General features: G+C 39.5%; 1 protein-coding gene across 6 annotated transcripts in view; it reads right to left on the bottom strand.

The window, feature by feature from the left end:
• ine (inebriated) overlaps positions 1-21,977 on the bottom strand; it is a 69,730-nt gene that overhangs the window by 40,134 nt on the left and 7,619 nt on the right. For 5 of the 6 annotated variants that reach the window (XM_067768297.1, XM_067768296.1, XM_067768300.1 and 2 more), the window contains exons 2-3: positions 12,599-14,028; positions 5,794-6,094 (exon numbers count right to left, since the gene is read on the bottom strand). In XM_067768297.1, the coding sequence (XP_067624398.1) occupies positions 5,794-6,094; positions 12,599-13,730 (1,433 nt within the window). In that variant the 5' untranslated portion in view covers positions 13,731-14,028. Of the gene's footprint in view, positions 1-46; positions 389-5,793; positions 6,095-12,598; positions 14,029-21,977 lie in introns of those variants that run through there. The other variant, XM_067768301.1, reaches the window with a different exon arrangement.

The following is a 21,977-nucleotide window of genomic DNA, read 5'->3' as shown; positions in this document are numbered from 1 at the left end:
AGTCGATGTATATATTTGTAGTTAAAATTTTCCATGAAAAACTTACACTTTGGCAATGCGATTAAAACGAAAATACGAAGTTTCCGAATGTTTTGTTGACGCAGTTTCTGTGTCGCGTGGGGACATTGCTTGCCACGATGCCAGGATACGTAACATACAAAAAAGTGTACGAAAAGTAAAACCTAATTACTAAAAATTCGTTTACTAAAAACTTAAAACGCAGAACACTTTTTCAAAATTCGTAATATTATCTTTTTTAATTCAAAATGAATTTCCTTTTCTCAAGGACTTTGTTTTATAAATTTCACTCCTTTGCCATTTTGCACTATTTTAAGCAGAGTAAACTGCTTGCTTCCTTTTTTCGAATATAGATAATTTATTTTACAGCTAGTAGACCGTCTGTATTTGGCGCCGGAGCCTTTGCAACTGTAATTTTCAATATTTGCCAAAATTCTCAAAAGCTTTACTAAAATTTTTTTCAAACAAATTAGACTAGAATTTCAAATTAAAATTTATGTGTACCATACTTTTGTTGATTTATTGATTTATCATCTTATTATATGTAGAATCTATATCATAAATAGCCTCGTATCAAGTAAACCGTTAATTATTAGATCAAATATATTTATTGCAAATGTATGCAAATTAAATGGAGTGTTATAATTTAGCTACGCGTTTAAGTGTGTTTTTTTTTGCGCACACTGTGTAAATCCATTAAAAGGAGTTTGTACAAATGATTTATAACTTTAAGTTTACTTTAATAAAAAGTTGCCACGTTCCTAGGTTTGTATAGGTAATCAAATTTATTTTGAAAAAAAAAAAGACACATCCTCTGCCAGCTTCCATTTGGGTGGGTCTGTTGCCATATGGACATTTTGTTTTTTCTTTGCCCAAAATGTTCATTTACTCTGAAATTTGTGTTGAAATTATATTTGGCGTTTCGCAAATATTGGTACATAAATTTGTTTGTTATCTGTTTTTGTTAGCCCAATTTGTTTAATAAAAAACTTTACAATACCAAAAAATGCATCTGCGATTTTTTAAATTTTATATCACCAGCTGATAAAAAATTAAATAATACAAAGGAACAGTTTTTAATCATTTAACCATTTCGAGATGAATTTGGGAAAGCTCTAATGATCGTATTGGACCTTTTAAGGAAATTTTTTAAGGATCGTACCTTAACAATTTCGGTATTGTTTTGTGGATAATTTTGTATACTTTTCAGGATTTTTCGGGACAATATCCGGATCATTTGCGATCATAACGGGGATATTTGGGATTAATTTTGTTACCTTTTATGGATAAATAAATAATGTGAAAATTTTTTGGATCAGGATCATTTTTCGGAATAATTTCGAGACTGTTAGGATAATTTTGGCGTATTTTTGGGTTCGTAATCATTTCGGGACTATTTCATAACAGTTTCGGGACTAGCTATAAATAATTTCAGATCTATTCCGGGACTGCTTTTGGAGCTGTTTCGGGATCGTTTGAGAATTTTGTTCCAAATCATTTCATGTACATTTCAAGTCAATTTGAAATTACTTACTTAATTGGCGCTTAAGCGTTTAAACGGTTATGGCCGTCCAACAAGGCGCACCAGTCGCTCCTTCTCTCTGCCAACCAGCGCCAATTGGTCACACCAAGGGAGGGGGATGATTTTGATGAATATATCATAGTGTGCTCAAGATCATTTTGGGGACGATTTTGTGACTATTTCGTGATTATTTTCAGAAGTATTTCGGAATCGATTCGGTATTATTTCAGGAATGCACTCGACACAATTTCGTGGTCATTTCGAATCCGTTTCTACGCTATTCAGAGAGCGCATTTGAAGACGTTTCGTAACGGTTATGGGAACAATTTTTGTACTAATTCCAAATCATTTTCGGGTTATTCAAGACTAATTGGAAACCGTTTCGAAAATGTGCTTAAAATCATATCCCAGAAAATTTCGGTTTTATTTTCCGGGGGAATTTCGCGCTTTTAGTAAGTTTAGCAAAAATTTCGGCATTTTTTTCAGGGTCGACATTGCACTGTTTCCGGACTATGTCTGTATTGTTTCGGGACTACCGTATTATTGCAGCTTGTTTTTCCATCTTGTTACGGGGCTATTTCGGTAATGTTTTCTAGATTAGTTTAAGAATAATTGGGGGCTGCTTTCGAGTCCAATCTATTTCTGTATTGCCCCCGGCCTCCCGCTTTTTGTGATTTTCCCTTTCATTGTTTTTTTTTATCACTCCTTCATAGTTCTGGTTCTACTCTATTTCTCTACTTTCTTTGCACCTTCTCTTTGGTTGCTTCCATTTTCGTACACCACTTCCGTTCTGACCTCGAAAATCAATCAATCAAACGATAAATATATGTAATCCGTAAAATTATTCGTTAAAATTATATCAAAATATGAATCTAATAAGTATCCGTAGCCACAAGTTTACAAATGTCCCTAATCTGATTCAGCATTTCATAGCTATTGTGGCTTAAAATATTGATTTCGATCACGGATCGTATAACACGATACGGGTCCTCCCCTTGTTTCTGCGCTATTTCTGAATTTTTTTTCTGGAACAGTTTAAGATAATTTGGTGGTAATTTAAGGGTTGTTTTCGCTTCGACTTCACTCCTGTATTCCCCCTACCCTCCCCCTTTTTATGAACTCCTCTCCCAATGGTTGTCTCATCCCCCTTTATTTGCTTCATTTCCCCTTTCTGTATGCAACTTACTTTGCGTACTTTCCACTTCTTCCCTTTTGTTCCACTCCCCTTCTATTCCCCTTCCCTTTCTAATCCAATTTTTCTTCCTATTCTTCTTACTCTCGGTCTTCCCCCCCATGCTCTCTTCCCACTTTGCCTTTGCCTGTCTGCTTCTATTATTCTTTCCTCCTTAACTTTTGCCTTTCCTTTTCCTTAATTTTTCTCTTCCTCTCTTCGCCTTCGTCCGTTTCTTTCTTTCACCTCAAAAGCATTTCCCTCATCTTCCTCTCCAACTAATCTCCCCATATAAGTATTGAGGAGCGTACCGGTCACCCATCCAAAACTGCATACTAATTTGTCTATAAGACTCCTATGCCCAGTTCAATCCAATCTATTTTTAGATTGTTCACTTTTTCCTTTTCCGCAATTTTTTTTCATCCCCTCCCATATCTTTTTCACAGCATATTGATTAATCTCCCTAACCATATCATATATTCGCTATCTGCTTGAAAGAGTTTATGAATGATTTAACAAATTTGGTTAGCTCCTATTTCTTCTTTTCCTCTCTATTTTCTCACCCAACCTCTTTACATTCGTCATCCTTCTCCTTCCTTTGATCGAAATATAAAAAGGATCTCTATAAGAATAGCAAAGCAACATGACTTACTTTAACGAATTGAGCTCCTCTCCATAAAGGGGCGTGACTCCGCCCACTTTAGTTTATAATTGCTGTGGAAAGTTTATCATTGTTTAATTTGGCCAAAATTGCTGGCATGTTGCTTAATTTCATCAAAATCGGTTGAGTAGTTCGTCTGTAAAACAATCTTCGTATTTTTTAAATAAAAAGTTCCAACTCGAGCTCCTAGGCTAAAAGTAGTAGTGTGAGACTATTTTTTAAATGGCTTAATTATACTCAGCTGAGCAGAGCTCACAGAGTACATTAATTTTGTTCGCATAACGGTACCCTGTAACGGCATAAACTAATCGAGATAGATATAGACTTATATATATCAAAATGATCTGGGCGAAAAAAGAAATCCATTTAGCCATGTCCGTCCGTCCGTCCGTAAACACGATAACTTGAGTAAATTTTGAGGTATCTTGATGAAATTTGGTATTTAAGTTACTGGGCACTCATCTCAGATTGCTATTTAAAATGAATGAAATCGGACTATAACCACTCCCACATTTTCTATATCGAAAATTTCGAAAAACCGAAAAAGTGCGATAATTCATTACCAAAGCCGGATAAAGCGATGAAACTTGACGAATTATGACGCAGAAGGTAATTTAAAAGTTTTGCAAGCTGCAATTTGGCAGTCGTTGAAGATATCATGATGAAATTTGGCAGGAACGTTACTACTATTACTATATATGTGTTAAATAAAAATTAGCAAAATCGGGTGACGAACACGCCCACTCTTTCAAAAAAAATTTTTAAATCTGATTTTATAAAAAATTTCATATATTTACAGTATATAAGTAAATTATGTCAACATTCAACGCCAGTAATGATATGGTGCAACAAAATGTAAAAGTAAAGGAAAATTTCAAAATGGCCGTGGCTCCGCCCTTTTTCATTTAATTTGTCTAGAATACTTTTAATGCCATAAGTCGAACAAAAATTTACCAATCCTTGTGAAATTTGGTAAGGGCATAGCTTCTATGACGATAACTGTTTTCTGTGAAAATGGGCGGAATCGGTTGAAGCCACGCCCAGTTTTTATACACAATCGACCGTCTGTCCTTGCGCCCGGCCGTTAACACGATAATTTGAGCAAAGATCGATATATCTTTACTAAACTCAGTACACGTACTTATCCGAACTCACTTTATCATGGTATTAAAAATGGGCGAAATCAGACTATGACCACGCCCACTTTTTCGATATCGAAAATTTCGAAAAATGAAAACAATGCCATAATTCTATACCAAATTCGAATGAAACATAGGATGAAACATGGTGATTGGATTGGTTTTTTGGCGCAAAATATAACTTTAGAAAATACTTTGTAAAATGGGTGTGACAACCACCATATTAAGTAGAAGAAAATGAAAAAGTTCTGCAGGGCGAAATCAAAAGCCCTTGGAATCATGGCAGGAATGCTGTTCGTGGTATATATAAATAAATTTGCGATACCCGACAGATGATGTTCTGGCTCACCCTTGTCCTTGGTCGATATCTCGAAAACGCCTTCACATATACAACTAAGCGTCACTCCCTTTTAAAAGCCTCATTAATACATTTAATTTGATACCCATATCGTACAAACACATTTTAGAGTCACCCCCGGTCGACCTTTATGGCGATATCTCTAAAAGGCGTCCACCTATAGAACTAAGGCCCACTCCTTTTTAAAATACTCATTACCACCTTTCATTTGATACCCATATCGTACAAAAACATTATAGAGTCACCCCCGGTCCACCTTTATGGCGATATCTCTAAAAGGCGTCCACCTATAGAATTAAGACCCACTCCCTTTTAAAATACTCATTACCACCTTTCATTAATATCCATATCGTACAAACACATTCTAGAGTCACCCCCGGTCCACCTTTATGGCGATATCTCTAAAAGGCGTCCACCTATAGAACTAAGGCCCACTCCTTTTTAAAATACTCATTACCACCTTTCGTTTGATACCCATATCGTACAAACACATCTAGAGTCACCCCCGGTCCACCTTTCTGGCGATATCTCGAAAAGGCGTCCACCTATAGAACTAAGGCCCACTCCCTTTTAAAACACGCTTTAATACCTTTCATTTGATACCCATGTCATACAAACACATTCCAGGGTTACCCTAGGTTCCTTTTCCTAAATGATGATTTTCCCTTATTTTGTCTCTAAAGGTCTCAGCTGAGTATGTAATGTTCGGTTACACCCGAACTTAGCTTTCCTCACTTGTTTTGTATACGTGTTAGCTTTTTAAAATCAACATATGCACGCCTTCTATTACTAATTATCACAAATGAATGCAATTATCGCTTATAATACACGTGCATATTTATATGGGAACAAATTTTAAGTAAATAAAACTATAATTAAGTTTTATAAACTGAAGCTACTTATATGCATGTGATATTTACTTACGGTGGTGTCGGTGGATGCATTATATTAAATAGTTCGTGCGGTGTATGCGGCACACGTCTAATCACTAATCTACGTCCATCCGTCGAACCGATACCAATCGATGCCAATGAACGTACCGACGTCACGTCCGAATAAATTTGATTGGCAACGTAATCACGATAAATAAATGAGGAACTAGCGCTTAAATCTCTATTCGAATGACTGGGTCGCATATAGTGTTGTTGTTGTTGTTGCAGCTGCTCTATCGCTTCATATTGAGCCAACGCATCGGCAAGAGGATCATGGGAGCCATGCATATAAGCTAAAATGGAAGAAAATATTGCAATGTAGACAAAATAAACGAAATATAGCAATGTATTCAGAGAAGAGTAAACTTGATTTTCAAGCTAGACTCTACAATCGATGTTTTTCGTCCAAGAAAACCCAGCACGATGAAAATACCACAGTAAGGGGTGTACCCTTAACAATATTAGATGATATAGAGAAGGAAAAATTTTACTGGATAAATACTGGACTGATAACTACGTAATGGCAATGTTCAACTGTAACCCAGTGATAGCGAGGGGTGGTGTCTCCAATAACGAATCCTCGCGCACAACAAAAACACTCAGGCAGACCCAAGGGCGAATCTTGGCTGCAATTACACTGGAGGGACAAGAAATGGCATCGATCGATACGGGAGCAACGAGGAGCTTTGTTAACGAAAAGGTAGCCGCGAAATTGGACACGCGCAAATTCAAAGACGTAGATACACGAGTGGTGATGGGCGATGGTAGAGCACGGAGAGTAACCCAAGCGGTGGAGGCAGAGATACAATTGGGCGAACAAAGGCATTCAAGTGAGCTATAAGTTTTACCTGGGCTAGTCGACAGCGTGGTTATTGGCACAGACTATCTGGCAAAGGCTAGGTTGGAGCTGACAGTGGCAACCGGCGGTGGGCGACTTGGTATTAGTAAAAGAGCATCAGCTGCCAAAAGCAGTGGACAACTTGGCAGCAAAGTTAACACGCAGATACAGTGGGCCTCATCATGTGACGAACTTCGTACCCCAGGTGATCGTCGAGCTAGACAAGGTGGAGCTGACAGTGGCAACCGGCGGTGGGCGACTTGGTATTAGTAAAAGAGCATCAGCTGTAAAAAGCAGTGGACAACTTGGCAGCAAAGTTAACACGCAGATACAGTGGGCCTCATCATGTAACGAACTTCGTACCCCAGGTGATCGTCGAGCTAGACAAGGTGCATAACGGCAAAAGGAGAATGGCACATATAAGCGAGCTAAAAGCGCACCATCAGGCGACAGTCGAAGAAGAAACAAGTCCGGCAGCACAAAGAAGAATACGTTCACCCCGTGAGCGTGGTAAGTCGAAGGCGACTCACCAAGCCCCGAATGGGAGCTTCACCGAAGTTCCCATCGGGGAACAAACGAGACGGCCGACGACGATCGCAACAACACAACACACGCCATCATCAGCATCGTGTAGTAGAACCCCGAACCAAAATTTCACCGAGATATCCACCGAGGAACACGCAGAGCAACTTCCCGTAGTAAGAGCAACGCCACGCGCGTCAACATCGCAAGCAGCCTAGGTCACGGAAGAAGATCAGGCAGATTGCAGCACGGTAGCGATATGTGGTTCGCTAGCACTCGTCAAATCAGGTGCAAATGGTTCCAGAATTGAACGGGCAGACATAAGCAATAATCAATAGGTTGTAGACGGCGACCGGAGTGGGTCGCACACAGCACAACTGCAAGCACCAACCCTGGATAACGGGATCTAGACGGCGATGAACTACGCCAACAACATAGCCAGCAAATGCTATAACATAATGACCGAATTTTGTATAACATTTCATTTCAGAACAAGGCCCAGATCGCGACAGATTATCGCATAGATAAAAGAAACATCGAGTCGAACATCAGGCGCAAGACCCCTTCAGCGAACAATTATCAGGCGCCACAAAACATACATACGTTATCACACATAAGCAGTAGAAATTGGCACACGATACCCCAATGAAGCGGCGAAAGAGGACGTTCCACCGGAATGTAGATGGTCGTACTTATCGGGTGAGGATCACCAGGTCAGGTCGAATTCATATAAAATGTAATTTTTTAAAACACTCTAATGTATATATCTAATATATAAAATTCTTCTGTCACGGTTTTAGAGGCTGAACTCCCCCGAAACGGCTGAACCGATTCTCATGAAATTTTGTGAGCATATTGGGTAGGTCTGAGAATCGGCCAACGTCTACCTTTATTCGCTACGTGTCTAGGGTCTTGAGATCAAAACGTGGACCCGGGTACCCCTAGAATATGTTTATACAATATGGATATCAAATGAAAGCTGTTGATGAGTGATATAGTACAGGATCATTTTCATACCCCTGGGTGACTAGAGTCTCGAGATATAGGCCAAAACGTGGACTCGGATACCCCTAGAATGTGTTTATACAATATGGATGTCAAATGAAAGCTGTTGATGAGTGCTATAGTACAGGATAATTTTCATACAACTGGGAGGTGAGGGTCTCGAGATATAGCCTAAAACGTGGACCCGGGTACCCCTAGAATGTGTTTATACAATATGGATATCAAATGAAAGCTGTTGATGATTGCTATAGTACAGGATAATTTGCATATAACTGGGAGGCTAGGGTCTCGAGATATAGCCCAAAACGTGGACCCGGGTACCCCTAGAATGTGTTTATACAATATGGATAACAAATGAAAGCTGTTGATGGGTGATTTAGTAGAGGATAATTTTCATACCGCTGGGTGACTAGGGTCTGGAGATATAGGCCAAACGTGGGCCCCTGAACGCCTAGACAATGTTTTTACATTGTGGGTATCACATTGAAGCTGTTGATGAGTACTTTAGTACAGGGTAGTTTTCATACCTATTGGTGACTAGGGCCTCGAGATATAGGCCAAAACGTGGATCAGGGTAACACTAGTTTTTTAGATGTGTTTTTGCATTATGGGTATCAAATTGAAGCTGTTGATGTGTGCTTTAGTATAGAGTAAGTTTTATGCCGCTGGGTGACTAGGGTCACGAGATGTAGGCCAAAACGTGGACCCGGATACACCTAGAATGTGTTTTTACATTTTGGGCATCAAATTGAAGCTGTTGAAGTATGCTTTAGTACAGAGTAAGTTTTACACCGCTGGGTGACTACGGTCTCGAGATATAGGCCAAAACATGGACCCGGATACACCTAGAATGTGCTTTTACATTTTGGGCATCAAATTGAAGCTGTTGAAGTATGCTTTAGTACAGAGTAAGTTTTACACCGCTGAGTGACTAGGGTCTCGAGATATAGGCCAAAATATGGACCCGGATACCCTAGAATGTGTATGTATTATGGATATCAAATGAAAGCTCTAAATGATAGCTCTAAAATTCATTGTGATATTCGATTTAGTCGGATCAACCTGGCAAAACTGATAAATATGCATGCGAAGCCGAAATAAAGACAAGAATTTATAATACCCACATACTTATTTACATATGTCCTATTCGATTTGCCTGAAATTTCGTATATAAAGTAGCAGAGACGGACTGGGACTGGGATTAGGACTAGGACTGGGACTGAGGCTGAGACTCGGAATGGGACTGGAACAAAATACATACCACCCTCTGGGACTGGCAATAAGAGATGAAGAAGAAGGAGAAAAACTTGAGAGAAGAGAAAAGAGAGGAGGAGACTGAGAAAGAGATAGAATGAGACGAAGATGGAGATGAAGCGAAAAAGGCGGAGGGAGGAGTGAATAAAAAGATTAGGAAAAAGTGCAGAGGGGTAGGGCAGAGTTAGACGGAAAAAGCTTATTAAAATGTATGCAGATAGGCCAAATTTAGGACGGAACAACGTCTGCCGGGTCTGCTAGTATATATATATATATATATATGTATTTACTGAATTTCTATCCGTACACATACATATCATGTAAAACATAAGTACCCCTATATATTTGAATTAACAAAATTGAATTTCCATACATATAAAATATTGCATCTTGAATCACCCTAATATACATATAAACATTCATGAAAACATGTAATTATGTCGCTTAAATAATTGCCTTTGCCCGCATACGGTGAATATTTTGGTTGGACATTATATTTTTCATAGATATCCCATAGCCGGCTGGAATTCTAAAGAAAGGAAAACAACAATGGAAATACAGCAAGGCAATAAGCAGCAAAACTTCACCAACCCACTAAACCAAATGTTACACTAACAAAATACATTTAGCCCATGGAAAATATGATGCGCGCGGACATAGCATAAAGCAAAAAAGAGAAGAACATTGTTAGTGCATAGACAGCTGACAATGAGCGCACAGAAAAACCACCCAACGAATACCCGGCTGAATACCTGCTGATCGATGCAATGCTAGCCAACAGATGTTTGCATATGAGGGGGGCATTCCAGGCCGAAGGGGAAATTATTATATATATATATATTGAAAACTAGCAGAGTACCCGACGTCGCTCGGGTATAAATAAAAGCAGTACTATATAGACTAATATATTAGACTAATGCCAACCCCCATTTGTATGGGAGATGCCACGCCCCTTTTTCGCTATACCCAGTTTTTCTGGAGGGGGTAGGGATTGGTCTCATATAACCACTCACCTAATTTCAGTCGTCTAGCCTTAATACTTTCAGATATATTGACTACGGAAAATTCCAGTTGTATGGGAGGTGCCACGCCCCCTTGTCGAAAATGTTTTTTATATAGCCTACCATAGATTGACGCACTCAGGGTATTTCATGGCAAAATTTCGTTGGATTCCATTATGCGGTTTAGGCTGCAAGTCCAAACATACATACAGACATACTTTCACAAATATATAGTAGATATTATATTCACATAAGTAGATAAAATACTGTTAGAAAATGTCAGTAAATTATGTTCTAAGATATAATGAGGATTTGTTAGTGTAAAGGAACGGTTTGCCTGCGCGCAAACTAGTATAAAAGGGCGTGACTTTTGTAAGAAGTTGAGTAGTAGCTAGCTAGGTATAGTAGCCTGCTAACGCCTTGTTTAGCGGTGAATGGGACTTTCTGGGATTTTCCAGCTCACGAGTCTTTTAGTTTAGAGACTTTGGGGGTTTTCCCAAACCCATCGTTAGAGGGATTGTGGGGGTTTTTCCACCTCCGCAGCCTTCAGGAAGAACAGGGTATTCTTTAAGATTATACTCGGTGGGGGGTTTCCAACTCCACGGACTGGGAGGAAATGGTGGTTTTCCACGTCCGCGGCCTTTAGCCCTAAGAGTAGTTTAGACATTAAATTGAATAAAACAAATTATAACGTTTGGAATTTAAACAGGGTCTTTCTCTTTGAAAGGAGACGATAGGGATCATTTACTCTTTCCACAGGGATCCTGGACGGACTGAGCATACCCCGGCCACAGGAAAAGTCTGTCACACAACTTCCAGACAAAAAAAATCCTTTAAACAAAGGGGAGGAGGAGGAGGAGGATTACCCCAGCGGGTCAGGGGATCAGAATATACCCGCGATAGGTATGCCTGTCGTAAGATGCGACTAAAATACCAGATTCAAGGAGCTGTGTAGCGCAACCATTCAGTTTGCCAGCGCAATATATAGCTCATCTATCCGCGGCGAATCCTGTTTCACTAACAGACGAGACTCTGGCGACCCCAAGCTCCTCATGGAACTTGGGGGTGGGGAGGGAGGGAATGGCCTGAAGGTTTAATGTGGCCACCTTAATGGTGCTGTGTTACCGGAGCGTACCGGATCTCTATCCGGCAAAGGACCATCACATCGATAGCACTCCCCAGGGCCTTCGGGGAGCAACCTTATCGCTACAACAACAACAACAACAGGAGGAGGATTCACATCCAAAATATCTAAGCAGCAGTTCATAAGAATCAATATAGTAGAAGATCACACACTACAGGGTTGACTAACGGCAGACGGTATTTTGGCAGTGCAAGCAAACCAATCATCATCCTGGGAAGATGTGCCCTAGCGAAGCTTAGGATCGTAGCAATACCTACAGGAAGTTGGAGTTCAAAAGATAGCTTTTTAGCTTCATGATCAGGATGTTGTGGGACGAACCACTTACTTCTATCCTTTGATTCAACGGGGTAGTACATTAAGGTAAAGTTGATGGCGTGCAACATTGTCGTGACCTTGCAGTGACTGGACGAAGTGGTTTTAAGCCTTCCGAGGCAAGGAAGTGGTGGATGAAGTTTAGACTACAAGATACCTCAGGCCAAGGCAGAGATCCTATGTGCGGTGAAGTTGGAAGATGTGCTGCACTTTTCGAGGCATCAAAACTGGAGTATACCAAAATAGGATTTGAATCTTCTTTGCATATCTCGACCCTAGGAGCAACGTCAACAAAATATCTTCGAAATAAACAAACAGGCGGAGGATGTATTGTTCACCACCTTGAGAAAATTTTCTGGAGTATAGGCCGTATTTATTTGCGCCGCAGAAAGAAAAATCACAAGGTGAGCAAATATTTCACGCTAGAAGCAATTAGGAAGAAAGGGACATAAAGAGGGCGTGGATACGGGATTCAAGGGATTGTGTAGCGCACCCTTTCAAGGGGTTACCAGCACAGTTTATAGATTCTCCAAACAAATTTTCAACCCCACTTACACGTGGCGAATCCTGTTTCTTTAGCAGGCGAGGCGTTGGCGACCTCAAGCTTCTCATGGAACTAGGGTAGACAGTTTTCCTCTAATTACTAACAAATCAAAATCCCAACTAATGCAATTAAACTTTTTTTAGGTATTTTAAACATGAAATCATATATATTACTCACCTGACACCACTGACCGCATGCTGGTTCTATCACCGCGTCCACGCAAAGCAAGACTTTGCAAATATGCTGCTGTTTCGCTAGTGCCGCCATAAAATGGGGGCACTACTGAACCGTCAGGTGCCAATCTCGCTGTATGTAGAGATGCTGTCGAAGTGGAAAGGGGTGTTAATGTACCAGCAATCGTATAACCTGGTGTTAGTTTCGGCGCGGATTTAATAGAACTAAGTGGGGCCATATTAACTGGATGAAGTGTTGCATCATATGAGGTTGGCGCATTGCCACCGCCACCATCAACAGCATCACCACCAACACCGCGACGATTCACGTCATCTAAACAACAGCCGCCATCTGATTCATAATCCTCAATTGTAAATGTCACACCAGCTGAATTATTGCTTAGAATCTCAGCTATTGTTGTTGGTGTATATGCATTAGTTGACTGATGTTGATTAGCTGCATCCGATGATTGTGATTGCATTAATCGTGTTGCCGCCGCAGCCGATGATGTGGATGGTAATGTTGGGAATGTTGTAGTTAGATGAGAAGGGGATGGTGTGAGCATTGTTTGATTAACGGTTGACGTCGTTGCGCATATTTTATTACCCTTATTCGAGAGCAATAATGGCGCTAGTTGTTGGGCAGTGTTTGTTGTAGCTGGCTTGTTTGGAGCAGCCGCCGTTGCTGCTGCTACCAAAGCGGATAACTGACGCGCCACCGATTTTGGACGTTGTAATGGCTTTTGTTGTTGTTGTTGTTGTGGCTTTTTTTGTGTACCGCCCGCCGCCAATGTTGACAGCGAGTTAGTCGAGACAGTTTGCCGAAATATGGGTGGTTTATCGTTTGTCGTACCGCTGGGAGGTGTGGTAGGCGCTGAAGGTATTATTATGAATTTATGCGAACGTGAGGAAGGCGCTCGTATGAGACGTGTTTGCTCATCGCCACTCTCTGCGCCGCTATCCGAAATTTGACTGAGGCGAAAATTATGCGATGTTTGTTTGCCTATTTGCGCGAGCGTGGGTGTCGCAGTAGTCGTTGTGGTTCCGGCGGATTTGATTATTGCTGCGGCGTTGATTGTTACATGTTTCGTAGCAACAGAAGTGCTCGGCTGTTCGGCGGCGTCTGTAGCTTCCATATTGGCTGTGTATGTTTATTTTATATGTTTTATGGTTTTCCGCATATAAAAATGGATAATACATGCGTACCGTTGTTGACCCGTCATTTGACTTGGTGGTCTCGCGTGCTGCTACTGCTCATGTTCACTTGTTTCATATATTTTTAAATTAACATTTCGAATTGTAGCTAACGTCCATCATAATCATAATCATTTTAAATTCGTTTCACATTCACATACCCAAAATACATCACTGTTGGTTGAGTAATAAACACTTTTTTGTGGGATTATGATGCCGCGTGATAAATATCTGATCACACTTTAACAAAACAAAAGAAAAGAACAAAAAATGATGCACACACGAATGCAAATAAATAAGATTACACAGTAGCAGTTATTTATTTTGTAATTGCTCTATACATATGTATTTTGCTAAGAGGCTTAAGAAAAAAATTAACACCACAATAAATTGTTGCGGTTTATCTTAGTCTCTCTGACGGTCGTTTTCTTATCGCCACTTAATTCTCTCAACTTTAAGTACTTAGATTGCATGCGATTACTAAACGTTTTAGCTAGGTGTCTACATTAAAAATAGTCTTGATAGCGATTAAAATTTAATTAACAGAGACATTTATTTATAATAATATCAAGCAATTAAACTGATTTGAAGCTGATTTGAAATAACGTTGCGGTTCTGCACTCGGTTTTGAAAATAGTTTCGGTTTTTGCTTTGCTTTCGTTCTTCAAAATATATAATATAGGTTAAGTTTTCGTTCCGGTTTCGATTTTGCAAAAGGATTGAATAATTTTGGTTTTATTCTTCAAAAACAATTCTGAACTGTTTCGGGGATAGTACCAAAATGTTCGGTCCTATTCTGTTTTTGATCTTTATAATTTCAAGACATTATAAACCTATAATTCTTAAACAATGCAGAAGCAATTTCCAACTACACGAACCTTTTCTATGTTTGTGTGAACATTATAACTCTCACTCGAGAATAATTGATGTTTCGGACTCGCTCTTTGCCATAAAAAAGACGGTTCTATCTTCTCTTAATAATTAAAAAATTATATTTATACTTTTAGTCTATTGTATGTTGTGAATTTATATTTCTCAGCTGATTAGTTTCTCTGCCTCTTATAGACTGGTAACAAAAAAATTATAAATAAGACATAAATAAGAATTAGGATACAAAAAAAAAAAAACAAAAAAAAAATAAAAAAAGTATGTATGAATTAAAAAAAAAAAAAACAAAAAAAAAAACAGGATTAGCCTGGTTTCATCGGGCCACTTGAGGGCAGTGCACTGCCACAACGTCCGAGGAAAAAAATAGTCCTAAAACGATGCTGAAATAATCCTGAATTAATTTCAAAAGCAACCACAAAGCCAATCCCAAAAATTTCCCGAAACGGTTCCGCTAAATGATTTTAAAATAATCCCAAATACTGCGAAGTGATTTCAAACACAATCCCCAAAACCATCCCAAAATAATTCCAAAATCACCATGAAAACAGTTCCGAATGAGCTCCGAACTAAATCCGTAACCATTCCCGAAATTTGAAATAATGTCAAAATGATCGAAAGATAGTTCTGAAACGGTTCCAAAAATAATTCAAAAATTATCCCGAAATTGTCGCAAATTTTTTATTTAATAGATAATGAAATCAATCCCGAATTAGTTCGGAAATGAATCCGAAAACATTCCCGAAACTGTTCGAAATAGTTTCGAAACCGTCAAAGAGTAATTCAGAAATGGGGTTCCGAAAATGATTAAAAAATTATTCCGAAATCATACGTATTCTTCCCGAAAAGGATATCTGAAATCCCAAAAAGGATAACTAAAATCATTCCGACACATTGCCTAAACGAACCCCGAAAACGGGATTCGAGGGGTTGTGTAGCGCAACCCTCTCAAGGGGTTGCCAGCGCAATATATAGCTTCTCCAACCCAATTGTCACCCTCACCGATCCGCGGCGAATCCTGTTTCATTAACAGACGAGGCTCTGGCGACCCCAAGCTCCTCATGAAACTTGGCCTTGTTGGTTTAATGTGGTCATATAAATCGTTCCCGGGATGGTCGGGCTAGTACCTTAATGGTGATTTGTTACCGGAACGTGCCGTATCAATATCCGGCAAATCAACACCGATAACACTCCCCTTAAGCCTTCGGGGAGTGTCTTTGTCGTTAATACAACAACAACAACAACATCCCCGAAAACAGTCCCGAAATGACAAAGATTGCCGAAATTTCCTGAAATGGTGGCAATATACTTCCGATATGATCCTCAAATTCTCGCTATTGCAATGCTCACTATTTCAATTCTGCCAAGGCCTCGAATTGTATGACCGCTATATGTATATGGCGAATATATTGGGTGTAGATCAAGGAGACTCAGCTTAGGTTAGGTTAAACTGTTTGGCCTGCAGGGATGTCACATAGACTGATTGTGTCCATAATGTTGTCACAAGTTTTGCTCTACGACCAAACTGAACAATATCTACAAAAAGTAGGACCTAAAAAAAGCAACAAATACGTTGCGCCTTTTTTCTCCCAGAAGATTTACGTGGAGCTTCTTTTTCAATTTGCGACGTGCTCCTTTTTTTAATTTTTCAATCGTTTCATCCTGCAACACTTCGTGCATCTGCTGACACTGACGAAGCCTAATTTAAAATCAGGTGGCAGTGTTCAGAAAGAATGTCCAACAAGAGCCTACAGTCACCTCTTTTTTGTGATAAGAGCAACTTTGTCAGTTTAATGTCGTAAGATCTAATGATCTACAGTTTGTAGTCCCGCAATCGGTTTCACGCCGTTTCTGCTTTGCTGATCATGTGCAACTCGTGAACGACAGTCTGGAAACGAGACTAGGATGCATGCATACCCAGTAAGGTCTGATCACCGCTTCCAAAAGGCTAATGAAACCTTGCAGTAATTTGTTAGGGATATTGAGAACTCGGCTTATCCAGAAGACGCATCCTTGTAGTACATAACGTACGAAGAGGAAGAAGAGCAGTACAACGAATTATAAACGATGTGGATGATAATAAGGATGCTTGCGGTAACCATCAAGGGTATGAAGCCAAGGCAAGGCAAAGAGAGGAAAGAAAGGAGCAGAAGGGAAGAGAAAGGATAGGAAAGGAAAAAGGAGAATGTGGGGGGAGAGGCAAGGAGGACAAGGCGGAGTATTTCTTGACAGTCAGGAAAGAACTAGCGCATACATATGTGCCTTGACAGCGACGTCACTGTTGACGCATATAAATTCGAGACTGTGGAGGACTTCGTATACCTGGCAACCAGCATTAACAGCAAAAACAGTATCAGGTGAGAAAACAAACGGATAATCACTCTTGCCAAGAAGTGCTTCTTTGGACTAAGTAGGCAATTGAAAAGTAAAGCCATCTATCGATGGATCACGCTTTACAAGTCGCTCATCATGCCTGTCCTTATGTGAGGTTCGGAATCATGGGCGGTGTCGGGAGAAGATGCTATGGCTATTGGAGTGCTCAAGAGAAAAGTTCTCCGGAAAAGTGGTCCTGCCAAAAGGCCAAAGGGCATCTCTGGCAAGGTTATGTTATGCGAGTGGACGAAGACGATCCGGCCGAAAACGTTGTTCAATAGAAACAGCTTTTTGAAAGCAGAGGAAGGGGAGACCTCAACTCAATTCGGAGAAGCATTTGGAGGAAGATTTTACCTCCCTTAGTGCGCCCAATGAACGTCAGCTAACGAAGCAGGAATAGAATGGGTAACTTGTTACCCAACAGTCAAATTTATGATAATAGGGCGAGGAAAGGATAGGCGGAAAGTGAAAAGCGAAGCCATAACCGAAGCCGGAACCGAAACCGGCTGGCGTGCTAACAACTTTGTATCGAAGTGTCAACATTTATTATCGATGAGTTATCGGGTTGTTACGGACGGGATATGGATGTGTAATCTAATTCTTATCAATGTGTTATCGACGAGGTATGGACGATGTGGACGACTAATCAGTTTGTTACCACAAATCACACAAGAAGATTGCGCAATGCGCATGTAAACATGAGATTAGCTGTTTTTTCTCGGTCTTTTTTTCACTTGCTCAAGGGTCAACTATGACGTAGATAAACAGAACGAAGCAATTTTGAACTCGTGAATGCGCAATATGGGTAGGTGATTTGTGGTTTGTTACCACAAAGATACAGATAAAACTTTATTATAATATCGATGACACATCTGTAACTCGTCAATAACAAAGCTAGTGAAAACCAACACGAAGTAGATACCAAAGCGATAACGAGCCGATAACAAACCAATAAAGCGACGATAGCTTCGATTTCGATAATAAGCCGATAGTAAAACAATAACTTGCCGGTATAGGTTGTTACCGATAAGAAGCCGACAAAACCATTCTCAAATAGCAATAAATATTTTGTTACTGGTAAAGTTACCTATTTTGCGTTTTTACACTCAGCGTGTTTTGCACACAGAGTATATTAACTTTGATTGGATAACGGTTGGTTGTACAGGTATAAAGGAATCGAGACAGATATAGACTTCAACATATCCAAATCGTCAGTATCGAAAAAAAAATTTGATTGAGCCATGTCCGCCCGTCCGTCTGTCCGTCTGTCAGTTAACACGATAAATTGAATATTAAGATATATTCACCAAATTTGGTACACGAGCTTATCTGGAATAGATTGGTATTGAAAATGAACGAAATCGTATGATAACCACGCCCACTTTTTATATATATATCATTTTGGAAAACACAAAATATCTGATTATTTAGTAAATATTACACCTAGAATGTTGAAATTCGACATGTGGATGGATATTGAGACTCTTGATAAAAATTTGAAATTTTTTTTTAAATGGGTGTGGCACCGCCCACTTGTGATAAAATCAATTTTACAAATACTATTAATCATAAATCAAAAATCGTTAAACGTATCGTAACAAAATTCGGCAGTGAGGTTGCCTTAAGAAATGAAAGAATTCGGTTAAGTACCACGCCCACTTTTATATAAAAGATTTTTAAAAGGGTCGTCGACGAATAGAATAAACTATATCTTTGCAAAAAAGAGCTTTATAACAATGGTATTTCATTTCCCAAGTGGATTTGTAACAATAAATAGGAAAAACTTCAAATTCAAAAAAACGGGCGTGGCACCGCCCTCTTTTATTAAAAAGCAATTTCCTATGTTTCGGGAGCCATAACTCGAAGAAAAATTTACATATCGTAACAAAATTGTGTACATATGAATATTTTCCTTACAGCAGAAAATATTTCTAGTAAAAATGGACAGGATTGGTTAAATAACACGGCAACTTAGATACAAAACAAGTTTAAAAGGGCCGTAGACTAATGAGCTTTAACTTAGCTAAAAATAGTTTTGAATCAATGATATTTCACTTATAAAGTGTTACTGTAAGACGAAATGGGGAGAAATTTTTCTTTTAAACGGGCGGTGCCACGTGTTATGTAGAAAAATAATTTATCTGAAATGAAATGTACAATTGAAGCTCACGCTGAGTATATAATGTTCGGTTACACCCTGTTTGATAGTGGAGCTCAATCGCCTTAATGTTTACACATGTGTACCGCTTTGACTGTAACAGCTATGTTAACAATATAGAAGGTTTATGAGCGCAATGCCGATATTTGTTATTTGCTCTTTTTTTCACATTGTTTTGTATTTAATGAATTTTATTTACACACATTTTTTTAACCTTTTGCCTTTTGTTGGCTGTTTTTTGCTTAACATGTGTGACTAATGACGATCACGAAACTGCAATAATTCTTTTTAGAACGAATTCTAATATTATGTCGTAATATTTTTAGTACTAAGTATATGCGTGGTGGACTGATTTTTTATTTACGTGACGCGGTGGTGTCATTCATGCCAAGCTGTTAATGAATGGAAAATGGTTTTAGTTCGCCTATAGATAATTTGACTATAAATCATATGAAGGCTTAAACATTTCCCTAAATTTATAGCCTAGAAGATATAACCTTAATAATATGGGTAGCAATAATCAAGTTTGTCACGTTTATATAAATGGTTCCTTATTTTACAAATGCCTCCTTCTTTTTGCAGGCTGCTTTAATGATGAGTTGTACGAGCTTTAGGCAGACAGCGAATTAAAACGCAGCGGCTACGCTGGCTAGGCCAAGTTATGCGTATGAAAGTTGACGCTTCGGCTAAGTATTTTTATCGGAACCCGCCTATGGAAGAAGAGGAAGAGGGCGGCACCCACTCCGCTGGAAGGACCAGGTTGAAAACGATTTAAATTCCCTTGGCGCCAGTTAGCAGAGCAAAGAAGCGACTGGCGCTCCTTCTTGCACTGCCATAACGGTTTCAATGGCCAAACGCCAGTTAAGTTAGTAAGTACCAAATTTCAATACTTAGGCATAATGATTATGCCAACTTTGCCAGGGTATTACCATCTACCTGCCTCAACTAACCGCACAAGCTACCGTTCCCGAATGTTCGTTTAATACAGCTGGGAGTTGCAGATTGGCATAGAGTGCTGTTGATGGGCTGATTTTAATAGTATCCCTTACATGGTCATTGCTACTCGCAGTAAGCTGTAACCTGCATACCCGTTGTAGTATCTTAGGTACGTGAATTTTTGTGGAGCTATCCATAAAACAATAACCCCATATATGTAAAGGACGGGGTTGACAATCGCTGTCAATACCCAAAAGAGAGAGTGGGGGCAACAGGCTCATACACGTGGGGGCTAGACTTTTACTTCGTGCATACAGTACCGTGGAGGCTATCTTTCTCCTCCCTTCCACTATGGGGTTCCCCGACAACTTGATATATGAAATAACTTCGTCCTGTCCGCGTTGGCGGCCAATTTGCCGTCAGATAACCAGATGACCTATGTCAAAAACAAAAATATGAAAACAAACACAAGGCGCGATGTACCTACAAGAAGGTTAAGGCCAAGCTTCTATTCCAATTCGTGTCGTGATACATTTTAATTTTGCATATCAAATACACGGGTTAGAACCTACATGTTTCAGAGGGGCGACCTAAATTTCGAAAATTTTCTAAATTTGTTTCCTTGCACCCAGGACCTTTCGTGTGATAGGCGACCACGTTCCACCCCCACCATGGAAGCCGTCTATGTCACGTATGTAGCACCAAATTTATCAGAGAGCCAGTGTCATATAGACCTCATTGTGAACTCAGTTTACTGCAACTCATAATGAAATCCATGGACGCTCCAGGGCGGAAGTACTTCAAAGATATTAAGATTATCAATGATCGGCCGTTTCGAGACTTTGCTAACAACCCTGGGAATATTAAAGAATATACTTAACGCATATTCTTCCTATTCCAAAGTTCTCTTATGCTTATGACTATCCTATTCAGTTCAAAGTTTACCGACTTGTTGTAAGTTTTGTCTATCTGCTCCAATGCATCATCTCCTGATGATTACCTCCTAAGGGAACTACACACTGCTACATCCCCTTTCGATATCAACTTCCTTTATCAGCCATTTAACCATTTTCCGTCTAAGAAGAGAAAAGCATTTGTACAGAAAATTATCAAAAGTTTTTCTGGAAGTTCTTTAAAGCATTTGAAATGGTCATTATGTGGACTAATATTTCTTGCGAATGTGTGTATAGGCCTGCTGCGCAAACCAGTCTCAGAACTTCTTGAGTTTTCTCATTGTAGTCTGTTTAAATGGCACTTGATATATATTTAAGATGTAGGCACATTGGCGACGCGACATACAGCGCCTATGGCGCGATACTATTTTGCCTATTTGATAAACTTTGTAGGACATTATAGCGTAGCGTAGTGCTGATGCCCCTAGGTGCGTATTGCTCCGTAAGAATATATGCAAAAAATATTCTGTAGCGTCGCGTGGTGTAGATAGTTGTGGCCTTAGCTTTAGTTGTAGCCAAGTGGAAATTTCATCCGGAAGGACACAGGGTCTAGTCAAGGAGCAAGTAGCATCAAAATGATTAATTATCATTTCTTGGGAAATTTTCGCCGATTTTGGAATTGCTCTCCTTATTCGTTTAGTTAATATCTATTTATATATATAAAGAAGGATGTGTGTTTGTATGCAGCTTATGGACTCCGAAATCACTCCGTTTTTATTCAAATTTATAGCTAAGCAGCAACCCGGAGAGTGTTTTTGTTGTCCAAGGACCGATCTGTTCGAACAAATTCTCTTCATGATTCTGAATTAGTATTTGCGGCACTTTTTCTTCCGGGAAATGGACCGCCACAGATTGAGAATGGGACTGAAATTTTTACACACAAT

The sequence above is a fragment of the Eurosta solidaginis genome, chromosome 2 (assembly GCF_040869045.1).
Source record: "Eurosta solidaginis isolate ZX-2024a chromosome 2, ASM4086904v1, whole genome shotgun sequence".
Taxonomy (NCBI): domain Eukaryota; kingdom Metazoa; phylum Arthropoda; class Insecta; order Diptera; family Tephritidae; genus Eurosta; species Eurosta solidaginis.
This window is presented reverse-complemented; position numbering and strand designations above follow the sequence as displayed.